The sequence below is a fragment of the Rhinolophus hipposideros genome (genome assembly GCF_964194185.1).
Source record: "Rhinolophus hipposideros genome assembly, chromosome: 2".
NCBI classification, from domain to species: domain Eukaryota; kingdom Metazoa; phylum Chordata; class Mammalia; order Chiroptera; family Rhinolophidae; genus Rhinolophus; species Rhinolophus hipposideros.
The window spans coordinates 8,761,126-8,773,173 of record NC_138048.1 but is presented as its reverse complement, the minus strand read 5'-3'; the positions used below and the strand labels follow the sequence as shown (position 1 = coordinate 8,773,173).

The following is a 12,048-nucleotide window of genomic DNA, read 5'->3' as shown; positions in this document are numbered from 1 at the left end:
TCAGGACATCAAGGGTAAATACGATGACAACTCTGATGGCCATTTCAGAAAAAGAGTTCCAAAATTGCTTTGAAGGGTGGACTAGGCACTGGCATCAGTGCACAGCTTCCCAAGGGGAGTCCTTCGAAGGTGACCGTAGTGTTATGCAGCAGTGAAATATGGAGCACTTTTTCTAAGATGAGTTCTCGAACTTCACTGTCAGACCTCGTATGTCCTGGGACGGCGAGACCCTGCCTGCACTGTCCCATGCCATACACCATGTTCACAACACATGCTCAAGAACTAGTTGTGCAATGAACCAATCTGAGGCTCAGTAGCCTCTGTATCTGAAGGGTACTAGAGATAAGAACCAATAAGAATCTTCTTTGGTGATTTTTTTTAAGAATGTAAGTAAGTTCATTTCTAGAGACAACACGGGCTTTCCAGGGGCTAAGCAATGTGGTCTGTTAGCTTCCCTCCCTGACCCCTAACCCCAGTATGACATTTTGGTGTCTATAAAGCCACACTTACACCTGTTCCTAGTGAAAATCTAGAGTTGCAAACTCAAAAACCTAACGAGGTCAAACCGATGGTGAGAATGAACGAAGCCAGTTGGGTGTAAGGAAAACGGATACCACACATTCACTGTCTGGACCAGGATGACATCAGGAGGAGAACTGGCAGGCTGCACAGCAGGAGCACGGCCCACGCTAAGTCACTCGGCTCCAACCCACAGGTCTCAGGCAGTGAGGGCCCAGGGTGATCAATCCTGCTGAATTTTTCAACAGAAACTTGAAACTCAGAATTCTTAATTTGAAATCTCCGTTTTTATATGTTGGCAGCTACACTGGGCAGACCAAACCAAACAGAGTTGGGGGTCCTATCTGGTCCTTGGGCCACTGAGTTACATTAAATACAATCACATCCACCTTGAGCCCAGTCTGATCCATCAAGCCACATGTGGACTTCATTTCTCATTTCCAGTCAAAACACTGTCACGGTCAGAATTCTCGCAGGATGATATACATTCTCTGATCGTACTTCTTATTTAAAAAAAAAAAAATCCTTTTCAAGACCCAGATACACTGGCTACCTTGACCTATTTCCTATAAAACAGATAGCAGTGGTTGGGCTGGGTAAGAGGCCTGAAATGTTTGAGTGAACACTAAAAAAAACATGTATCATACCAATAAAAACACTATACATCTGCCATACTGGCACTTCACAAAGTGTTTTCAAGTACATCTGAAAACTAGGCAAGACAGTCATAGGACTTGGTGCTGCTCACTCATTTGCTGGTAACAGAACCAGTCTTCCTGTAAAGCAGTTTCAGGCAGAAACAGCAATTCCCTCCAGAGGTCCTGAGTATGCCTAACTGTGGATTTTGTACCCCCAAATTATACACTCTAAGTTAGCAGGACACCTGACATCTTAGCAAATTGATATCCTACATTAAATTGCAATGGGCATATTCATAAGAAAAAGCATTTTTTATTTACCTGTAATTTGGAGAGATCTTCTGCGTAATTTTTGTCAGCTAAGGAATCCAATGATATTAAGACATTAACCCATGGATAGATTAAGCCATAATGATTACAGGCATTTATCTAAAATGTAAAAGAAGTTTGTCATGAACAAAATACAACAAAACAAGAGTTCTTCATCTATTCCAAAAAGAGCAAGCAATCGCTAATCCTCTGCTATGTCACAGAATTAAGTATTCAATTTTCTGGGAATAGGAAGGAAAGTCTTTTAAAATCTATTCCCCGGGAAAAAGTTTAGCCTTGCTGCTTCTCACTGAACAAATCTCCACTAAATATTTCCTAGTATTTTACATTTTAAAATTCCAAGGGGGCACTTTCTAGCAAAAAGAGCAATAGTGTTGTTAAGGTAAAAGTTAACAGTAATACTGGCAATAATTTTTATTTCTACAACTTTCCTTGGGAGGCAAAATCTCTTCCATAAATTCTCAAGATAATGCCCATCAAGCCCCCCTTATTCAAGAAGTTGGTGACATTTCCAGTGAACCCACTTTAGCTGTGGCATCCATGAGAAGCAGAGGAGCTGGGGCGGGGGGAGGGAGCAGGGAGGGTAAAGGCCATTGTCTGAGGGCCGCCTCATGGGCCACAGAACAGCCCTGTGTGTGTGGCCAATGGGAAGTGGGGTCTAGTAAGGAGGTCTCTCCCGCAAGCCTTCTGCAGGTCCTCACCCATCAGGGAGGTCTGCAGGTCTCTTTTTCTCATGTGCCACATCATGACCATCCCGAGGAAGCACAAATGTGTTCTGGGGAAAGCCAACATTGGGGGAGACCATGCTATGGCTACTGAGGTACCATTGCAAGCAAGTAATACAGGAGAAGTAGGAGTGTTCCTTAGAATATAAAATTATTTAAATGTGGGCAACTTCACTCACGGACAAGTTTTAAGTGTATTTTTTACTCCTGGTAGTATAAATTAGGTTTGATTCAAAGCCATCAAAAATAAGAAGGTACATTATTGTAATGTGTAAGGCACAAATTTAAGTTTATGTATTATTCCATTCTCTTACCAGGTCCTCTGATGTTCGCAATGGTATGGTGTCAGGGGGCTGCCTCTTAGACAATCTCCAGATGTATTGTGACGTGAGCTTGAAAAAGAGTTCCTGCAGCAGCACATCTGGGAGACATGCTACCAGCTGAGCTTCCCAAAAGTCTACCAAGAGCTGAGGAATCGTATCTTCATCCTTACCACAAAGCACCTTGAAAACAGTGAAACAAGCCCCCACATCCCAGATTAGTACAGTACTGACTGACTTTCAGCTGGTTTGATAGCACTCCATTGTGTGGGCATGCATTTAATAATTTGGCATTAGCATTAGTGCTACAGCAAAGCAGATTTGGACATTTTAACAGAAAACAGATTCTAGCTTGCATTAATGAAATTTTTCTAGATATATTCTTTTAATATGCACTTTTATAAACTGGTTATGCCTAAGTCTGTTTTTTCAATAAACAAATGAAAACTCACTTCTCTTATTCTGTTACCTGACCCCCACTAATTTTATCAGGCCAGCCAGAACAATTAACATTTTCAAAGTGACAAACCTTAAAGAAGGAATCTGCTTCTTCAATTCCGATTTTGTTGTTCTTCTGTAAGCCCAGGACTGAAGCAACGAGCAATCCAGGCTGAGTCTCCTTCAAGTGAAGTGCGAGTTCAGTTGGAACACTCTGTCCCTTCTTCTGTTGAATCAGCAGCCGAGGTTCCAGAATAAAGCCACATACCAACTTCATCTTAAGATAAAAAAGAGATTTAGGAACAAAATGTACATTGCATTCATCTTGGAAATACGTGCTAGTGCAGTCAAGATTCTGTTAATAATCTACTTTAATCTCAATGTTTTCTTTAACCATAAAGATCAGTTCTCACTCTAAGAACACCACTGTTGACTATCTTCATAGAAGTTATTAAAACTTAATTATCAAGATGTCCTATTTTTGTAGAGAACTTTAAATTTAGGTGTACTTGATTTAACAACACTATTACTTTAATTTTTCTCAAAACTATGGAAAAAATTCATCTGTCTAGAGTTCTAGTCTTCAAAGCAACGGATACCTCAATGTTGACTTGCTCCTTTTGACATAATAAATGTGTCACTTGTACAGAAACAAAGCACTCCAGCTCTTGTTTTAGAGACCAAAGCGATACTGTGGGTATCTGACCACAGGTAGGCAAGGAAACAACAGTATAGGAACATAAGATCTGGAGCCAGACGATCTGCTTCAAATCCTGGTTCTCCACTCACTAGCAGGGTGACCTTGGACAAGTCATTTAACCTTTCTTTATCTTGGTTCTCTCATCTGTAGAACAGGTATACAACAGCATCTACCTTAAAGCATTGCTGCAAGAATTAGAGAATACATCCAAGGGGCTCAGAATAGGCGTGGGACATAATAAATACTCAGTTAATGTTACTTAATTTCTTCCACTAATGATTAACATCTTTGGCTCATGCCCCTAAATGGCCTCTTTTCCAAGGGAAAGCTACCTTTTCTTTGCTACACGTTCAAATGCCCAATCCTTAATAAAGTCACTTGTGATTTTCCCAAGTGCAGGCTATTTCTGCAACTACTGGCCTCCTACAGCTCACAGTTAATATCCCACTTGTATACCTGAATACACACCACTCTGTTCTGTTTTCAGTGGACACACCATTCCCTCACGCCACATCACTGTGGGCTTGGGACAGAGCCTATAGATTCCCCGTGCTCTGAACATACCTGACACTAAGTTGAAAGGTCTTTGGATACCCACTGCTGCCACTGATCATTCCTATTTTTCATTTGCCAGCCAAAGCCCGAGCACTTCCACTTTGGGTCACTTCCTTTCTAATATCAAGTCTATTTTCCTTTACAACTAAGGAAAAATGAGCTTGATAGAAGCCAGAGGAAAGCTCAACACCTCAGGAGTAGCAGGTCCTAACTCAGCCTGCTCCCAATAGCAGGCAGGGCACCATACCTCTGAATGGCTCCTCATTTCCTGTTGGTGCAGGTCAAGATCTCCCACTTTCAGAGCCACTGCTGCCTTGCTCAGTGTCACTAGGACTGACGAAAGCCCAGATGTATCCAGCTTCCTTAGATAGTGCATGGCAGTTAAAGGGTTAACATTCTTCATGGAAGGGCTACAGAGAACGTGGGGAAGCTGCTTTGGCTCCGCCACATGAAACATCTGAACCACTCGAGCTGCTAACTCCTTTGGGGAGCGTGGACAAGAGGTGAAAGGTCAGTCAGCCAACAGACAGCAACAAAGTCAGGAAAAACGAATAAAAAAGACACAAAGCTAAGATACAACATTCCAGTTAAAATAAAATTATAGCAGTATGTTTTGATTTAAAAAGACAGAGCTGATGCTAATAATGTGGGAGACCTCGAGTGACTCTTTGCTGAATTAAAATGAAGAAAAAGCAGTAAAAATATGTACCAAATTGTGGCCACCATTTCTAATTTGAGCAAGAGTTTAGAAGAAGAAACTAAATATTGGATTAAATTACACTCAAAAATCCATTATAAAAAGTTACAGCTGAGTAGAAAATATACTTAATGAGGCAGCTTATAAGAAAATTTCATTTCTCTCAAAACCTTAAAACATTTGGTATCACAATATGTAACTTTGCATATTGTGTATTCAACTCTTTTTTAAAAGACACAGAGGTTAAAAATAATCCTCAATCATGTGTTAAGGTCACTGGGCCAGGATTTCGTAAGTGAAGCTTTGGACCCTTGGACTGTGAGGTGACCAGGGTTGTGGAAAGGCTTGCAGCTGAGAAGGAAGGTAAGGCCCACGTTCTGTCACTGTTCTAAAGACATGCCACTGTCACACTGAGCAGGTGGGCCACTTCCCTGTCTATATAATGAGAAAGTATGAGAAGATGACGCTGATGAGTTCTTTTCTAAGCTATAACTATAATTATTAATGAAGAAAGGGGCACGTTAGTTACCTTTCTTAGGAAAGAATGTGTTACCCAAGAAAAATATTTGGAACTTGACTTCTAAATAGTATTACATAAAATCAATTGCTATAATGAAAAGTTAAAAATATTAGATATAACTGAATAGAAAACTATACTCACTTCACTTAATTCTTCATCCAGGTTTTCATAAAGGGAATGATTAATGTAAAAGATTAATCCCCTCTCATATTTCTGTGATCCATGCTCTGCTGCCCAGTCCACTCGAGCCAAAACTTCAGCCATAGACAAACCAGACATCTTATAGTATGGCAAGGCAAGGTGGGAATACTGGGTGTCAAGCCTACGGAAAAGGAAGCAAAACCCCCTCAAATTTGTCATTTTTAAGCCTGGATAGCTAATACATTTGATAACAAAACAGATTATGCTTTCCAAATGACATAAATCTCAAAATGTTTTTCTACAGCCATCATCAGTAGTTGAAACAAGCTCCTCAGTCTTATTCTGCAAAGTCATTCTAATTAAAGTAGTTGCTTTTGCTCGCTCATAATAAAAATTTTAAAATTAGACGAATTTTATTTTCATAATGTGGCTATAAAATAATCGTGTTTATAGGTAGGAAAAGTCTGTTTTATTAATTTAAAATCATTCCCGTAGGTCAAGTAAGCCTTTGAAACAATCATATACAAAAAAATGTGCAAACATCATTCTCAGCAATAAAAATTACTATTCATACTAATGTCCTTTTCTGACATCATAAAAGCATTGATACTAAGATTAAAATCACAGACCGTCCAACTGCTGTTTTCCCCTTAAAGCCAACAGGCAATAAACTACTAATTCGTCTGCCTAAGAGATTTTCACTGGTCATGCCTGCCCCTGACCCAAGGCCTGAAAAGAAACTTCAAATTCCTAAATTAAGAGTGGGAGCCTCATGAACTGGAGACTCGCTGCTCATCTAATAAACTGTAGTTCCTTAGAGGCAGGGAACAGGTCACATTCATCTTTCTATCTCTAAGCTTAGCATAATACCTGGCACACAGCGTGTGCTCAACAAATGCTTGTGGAATAAATGAATAAGCGAAGCACCTCCCCTCATGTGTACCCCCATTTATCAGGTAACTACCAGAGATGCAAAAGCTAGTAAGTACACCCAGAGCTCAGCATGGCTTCTCTAACAAGTTTCCAAGAAGCATCACCAACCTGCTGTAACAGTCTCCCAGGTGTCCACAGCTTTCTTTAAATGCTTCTAAAAGCTCCGCTTTTTCTGCCGGTTCCAGCTGACTGGGGTCCATCAGGGCAGCTCTCACTAACAGATGAGCCTCGCTGAGAAGATGGATGCAGCTCTGGGTTTTTGCAGTCTTGTAGGTATTACTGTAGTCTACCTAAAACAAGGAAGGCAAACAGCTAACGTTGCAGCAGACAGACTCTGAAAACTTTCCCCGTTCTTAAAAAACTATCTATATATTTTGTTAGTCAAGTTAATGTTTGTGCACATTAAATCCTAAAAAACAAGAAGAGATTATTTATCATTCTGCTAGGGTTTAGCTATCCCCCCACAATCTGTAAGCCAGTTTAATACATACGTGATTGTAAACCCTCCCTTGAAACAGTGCTAATCATTAGAGAAGGTACAAATAATACTGTGATACTAATAATACTGTTAACTTAGCAATAATTTGGTCACAGTTTGATAAAGCTAATGAACATATCTGAAACAGTTAACTTCTTTTTTTAAAAGTTCTGGGATTTAAATCTTTTTCAAATTCAGACTGAGTATCCCTTTATTTTAGTTTCAATTGGTGAATTCAAATTCTGTTACATCTATTTCTGTAACTCGCAGTTGGCTTATAAAAATTATCACCAGCTGTGTTGGTGGATCTGTATTTTCAGACTCCAGTAGGCAAATCACCTAGATGAAGTCTAAGACACTCAATTAAGCAAAACTAAAAAGATAGGACATAAAAAGATAGGACATTAAAGCTGACATAATACTCAGCATGAAAATGACAGGGATAACGCGGGCAAAACCTTGACCTGCTGATCACAATTAACACCCCGAGGGGCAGATGGAGACCATGCACTGCAATAGGACGCCCTGGGAAATGCACTAACCACACTGTGTCACCTATATGATGTTCCGGCCAAGAAGAATCCATAACCTGAATCTCACCGTGAATGAAAAAGGTGGAAGGGGAAAGAAAATATATTTTTTAAAATTGTTTATGTCATAAAAAAGCAGAGAAAGGCTTTGGATATATTCTGAATTAAAGGAGGCTAAAGACACGTGACAATTAAAAATATTACCTGATGTCAGAGTGGCTCCTGCACCAGAGTGGGGGGAAAACGCTATTAGACCATTATTGCGTCAACTGGCAAACGCGGAATATGAATGACAGACTAAAGAAAGCATTGCATCAATGTTAAATTTACTGAAGCCCTGTGACTACATTATGGTTATGTAAGCAAATATCCCTATTTTTTAGGAAACACACACTGAAGTATGTAGTTGTAGGCTATGATTTATGTAATTTACTTTCCAAAGGATCAGAAAAAAATGTGTGTGTGTGTGTGTGTGTGTGTGTGTATTTAGAAAGTGTAAGAGTACAAAAAACAAAAAAAGAGCGAGAGAAGCAAAAAGGGTATAATGTTGACTAAGAGTGAATCTGTGTGAGGAACACACAGGTTTTATTTGTACTATTCTTATTCTTGAAACTTTTCTGTAAGTTTGAAATTACATATTTCAAAATAAAGAGTTTTAAAAAATTGCAGAAATGAGTTGGCAGCTGTCACTCTTAGGAAAGGAGTAAGAATGTCCATTCTTGGCCCCTACCCACAGGACAGTGCTATAGTTGCTGCAGTGCCCTGGGACAGTCTGCGAATAGTTCAAGGAAGAGTGAGACAGGGATAAATGATCTAAGATTTCTTTGAGCTTCGTTTCATGGTTGTCTTTACTAGGGTTCAAAGTACAAGTCAAAGACTTTTTATACTTAGACTGGTTAATCGATCCTCGTAGAGGGGTGGGTATGAATAAAGGAGTCTTACTTTAGCAAAGATAATTTCTACCGGCTCCTCAAACGTCAGGAGCTGGAAAAGGAGAAGGTGGAAAAAGATATACACGCCACTGTCAGACAGAGCTTGTAAGCTGGTAGGTATAGCATTCTGAATGTATGATAATTAAAATCAATTTGTGGTCATCAATTCCACTTTAAATTTCTACAAATAAGAATCAGAAGTCTGAAAGGAGTACCATTTCTCTGTAGAGCTGCACTGGTGAGATCGTGTTCACAACATACAAATTCCACCCAGCCTCAGCTACAGGCGGTGTTTTGTGCTTAACACTGGTAGCTTTTCTAGAACTAAAAGCAAAACAAAGGACAAGAACTGTAAGATAAGACATATTATTAATAAATGGCAATTTTAAATGGTAAACATTTGATACCCAAAATAACTATGAAAATATTTTCATTTAGTAGTAACTGTACAGTCTATTTTTATAGAGTATCATTTCACAACGCTGCCCCAGGCCTACAGTATGTAATATTCTACAGCTCTCATGAATTGATAAATCAATCACTTCCAACTCATTCCACAAGCATTCTTAAATGGGCAATAGGCTCAAAGAACAGGCAAGAGCCCTCAAAAGAAAGAGAGCTTTGGCTGTGAAAGTCCTCGAGCCCGGCATCTCTCCTGCACGTGGCCTCCGTGAGTCCAGCACGCCCTATACCACAAATCTAAGCTGAGCTCCAACAGAGCAATCCTCAGAGCACTCATGTCTGCTGGGAAAATGCACAAGACTCACACAACTGCAAGTCTGCTTAAAGCACTCCCCTAATCTTGCTTTCACTATGTGATGCATTTTCTGTAGTTGACAAACTTTTAAAACGCAGACCTTCGACCAAATGAATTTTCAAATAAATCAGAATTTAAAAAAAATCATTTAAAATACATAACACTGTACAAATGTCAAATGTGAAAGATTACAAGTTGTTTTTCCTCTCGCTAGAAGCTTTTAAGATCAGACCACTCTGTGCATTCTGTAAGTGACCCGTTAACAAGTCAACATAATTCCTGTCGGAGGAACAAAGCATAGGCACAAGCAATTCCAAAAAGCAAAAACTTATGTTAAAAAGAAAAACCAATGTTTGACTTGAAACACACGACATGTTTCTTCTCCCCAAACAGCTTTCTTTCCTGATTAAATTTTCCACAGAGGACTGTTCAAATTAGATTGCATCCCCTACCACTAAGTTCACAGTACAGAAAAGGTCAAATAGAAGCATAACTGGTTTGGAATTAAGCATTCTAGTGTGAACGCAGAAAATCAAAGAGTCAACCAGAAATGAGTGCCATCGAATTGCAATTTTATTTTAAGGTAAATCAGTACATATCCATATAGCAAGAATATGCTTTTAAGGTAAGAAATGCACTGTGAATTTCTTTTGACTTGAAATATCAGAAAACAATCTTTGGATAAAAGTGTAACCACTGAAAGGTCAAAGGAGAAAAACAGGTCATAGAGGTGTGGTTTGGGTTAGCATTAGAGGCTCTATCTTCCCTGTTAATTACACAGAAAAGCATGTCCCTTAACTTCTCATCTAAAATTCCAGATTTTTACTGAAACTATTTAAAAATTCATTTTCTTCTAAAGGTTCGAAGGTCAATTATAAAAGATATTCTAGAGATCATTAAAACCTTATTTTCTTCCTTGGGGGAGCAGGGGCGGGGAGGGGCAAGGTGGGGGAACACCCAAGAAAATCCATCTGATCAACGTTTTGATTTAAAAAAAAAATTACAGTAAGAAGCACACAAAATACACCAGTAGCAATTCATTCCAGAAACGTTAGCAGCAATGTCTGGGGGAGAGGGATGCTTACAGAAGTCTCTTGGGTGACTCTCTTCTCTCCGGAATGGCCTCAGGGTCTGCCCTGGTCAAAAGTATGATGTGGTTTTTAAACTGACAGATGGCTTTTAAGCCTATGAAAAGCTGTATTCTTAAAGCACAGACATCCATACTGACAGGTGGGCAAGCCTAGTAAAGGAAAAATCACAAATTTAACCAAGAAAAAGGACATGAACTTTAATCTTCAAAATTCAGTGTATTTATTTGATAAAGTCTTTCCTGCTCCACCCAACCTCCCCCTACCCCCCCAAAAAACAACCTCAAATTCCTATTCTTATCAGAGTGAGGAGGTTATCCTATCTAAACTTAACGGAACCAACAACCTATTTCATATGTGCCTGCCAAATTGCTACTCAGTATTTACTGACTGAATGAATGCAGACAAAGGGTGCAGCTCACAGGTAGCTGAGAGAACTCCCGCATGGCTCCAGGAGTACGGCCGTGGGGTGGTAACCTGCACCACAGAAATGCCCACTAACAGTGAGCTGAATGGAGTTTCTAGGCAAAATTAGACACTACAAAGGGACATTCTAATGCACACAGAATACATGAAATGGGTCTATAGGATAGAAATGCTTGTGTGTTCAGATGGCCCCTAACTCTTTCATCCTCAGGTGTGAACACTGCCTAAAATGGTTGACAGGCTGCGGTGTATCAGGTAAACTGGAGGAAACCTTAGAGCAGGAGCCAGGCTGCTGTCCCTGCAAGGGAACATTAATTCAACTGGAGTGGATAAGAAAAGATACCAGAAGAGCTCTTTCTAGTGGCTCACACACAATGCTGCCAGGCCCATGCTCTCTCCGTTAACACCGTTTTGACTCAGAGGCCATCTTCCCTGTCCCTTTGTACTAAGTGCTTGGGGAAACACCTCCGTCTATTTTTTCATTGCTAAGAATAGTCAAGGTGGCCTTGGCTGGTGCCAAGGAGATGAAATCTCAGAGCAGCAGGAGATAAAGATAATGTGCACTTTGGACCAAACTCTGAGACTGTGAAATCTTTCTCAGACACCCAGCTCCCAAAGCCGAGTCAGCAAGCGGGCTAAATGCCTGCGTGCTTGTTCGGGTGGCATCTCGGATTTCAGAAAGGTGGCGTCGCAGAGAAGGGAGAGCCATGAGGTGTGGCTGCCACTGTCCTCCCTCCACGCCACCATCAGAAGGGCTGGTCTCAAGAGCAGCCTTCCCACCAGCTACCCCCCACCCCTCCTTTTTCTCCCTTTCTCTATTCCTTGTTCCCTCTAGTTTTATGAGGCTGAGACCTGAAATTATGATTTATTTTCAAATGTAGGTTGATCCTGCCTTGATGTATTATATATCCCTCACTCCAAAATCAGCATCTATGTAAGCCTATATCTTTCTGCGGTTTAAAAAAAAAAAAATTTTTTTTAAGTAGTGGCAAGGTATGAGGAGAAGAGAGGAACAAAGAATCTGTCAGCTTTCAATTTTTACTAGGGAAATAACCTTTCTTTTTAAAACACATAATCTCTTGCAAAGGCTGTGTGTGTATCTTAACCACAGACAGAAAGGCACAGGGGAAGCTGTGATTCTGGTTTCCCAAGAGGCTGGAGGCAGGCAGTCAGCCTGGGCAGCAACAGAAAGCTACAGGTGGGCCAGAGCAAGAGAGTCCTTGAGAAGTGAGGTCACAGAAAACGCTACCATGTATCAGAACGTAGGTGAACACGGTATAACAGTAGTAGAGAACCTCAGCCATGCTACAGAAGGCTGACT

The 12,048-nt window shown here is 40.2% G+C and overlaps 2 protein-coding genes across 15 annotated transcripts in view; one reads left to right on the top strand and one right to left on the bottom strand.

The window, feature by feature from the left end:
* Positions 1 to 2,983, top strand: part of CP (ceruloplasmin) — a 60,632-nt gene extending 57,649 nt beyond the window's left edge. Inside the window, exon 20 of the mRNA XM_081063852.1 lies at positions 2,530 to 2,983. The gene's annotated coding sequence lies outside the window, so the exon portion shown is untranslated. The remainder of the gene's footprint in view (positions 1 to 2,529) is intronic.
* HPS3 (HPS3 biogenesis of lysosomal organelles complex 2 subunit 1) overlaps positions 1 to 12,048 on the bottom strand; it is a 36,934-nt gene that overhangs the window by 8,497 nt on the left and 16,389 nt on the right. For 7 of the 14 annotated variants that reach the window (XR_013994279.1, XR_013994280.1, XR_013994282.1 and 4 more), the window contains exons 7-15: positions 10,299 to 10,453; positions 8,672 to 8,780; positions 8,467 to 8,508; positions 6,625 to 6,806; positions 5,584 to 5,764; positions 4,473 to 4,706; positions 3,062 to 3,247; positions 2,527 to 2,715; positions 1,479 to 1,586 (exon numbers count right to left, since the gene is read on the bottom strand). Coding sequence is in view for 7 of the 14 variants with exons in the window: in XM_081063976.1 (XP_080920102.1) it covers positions 1,479 to 1,586; positions 2,527 to 2,715; positions 3,062 to 3,247; positions 4,473 to 4,706; positions 5,584 to 5,764; positions 6,625 to 6,806; positions 8,467 to 8,508; positions 8,672 to 8,780; positions 10,299 to 10,453 (1,386 nt within the window). In the remaining 7 variants the exon portion in view is untranslated. The remainder of the gene's footprint in view (positions 1 to 1,478; positions 1,587 to 2,526; positions 2,716 to 3,061; positions 3,248 to 4,472; positions 4,707 to 5,583; positions 5,765 to 6,624; positions 6,807 to 8,466; positions 8,509 to 8,671; positions 8,781 to 10,298; positions 10,454 to 12,048) is intronic. The other 7 variants (XR_013994281.1, XR_013994283.1, XR_013994285.1 and 4 more) reach the window with 1 other exon arrangement.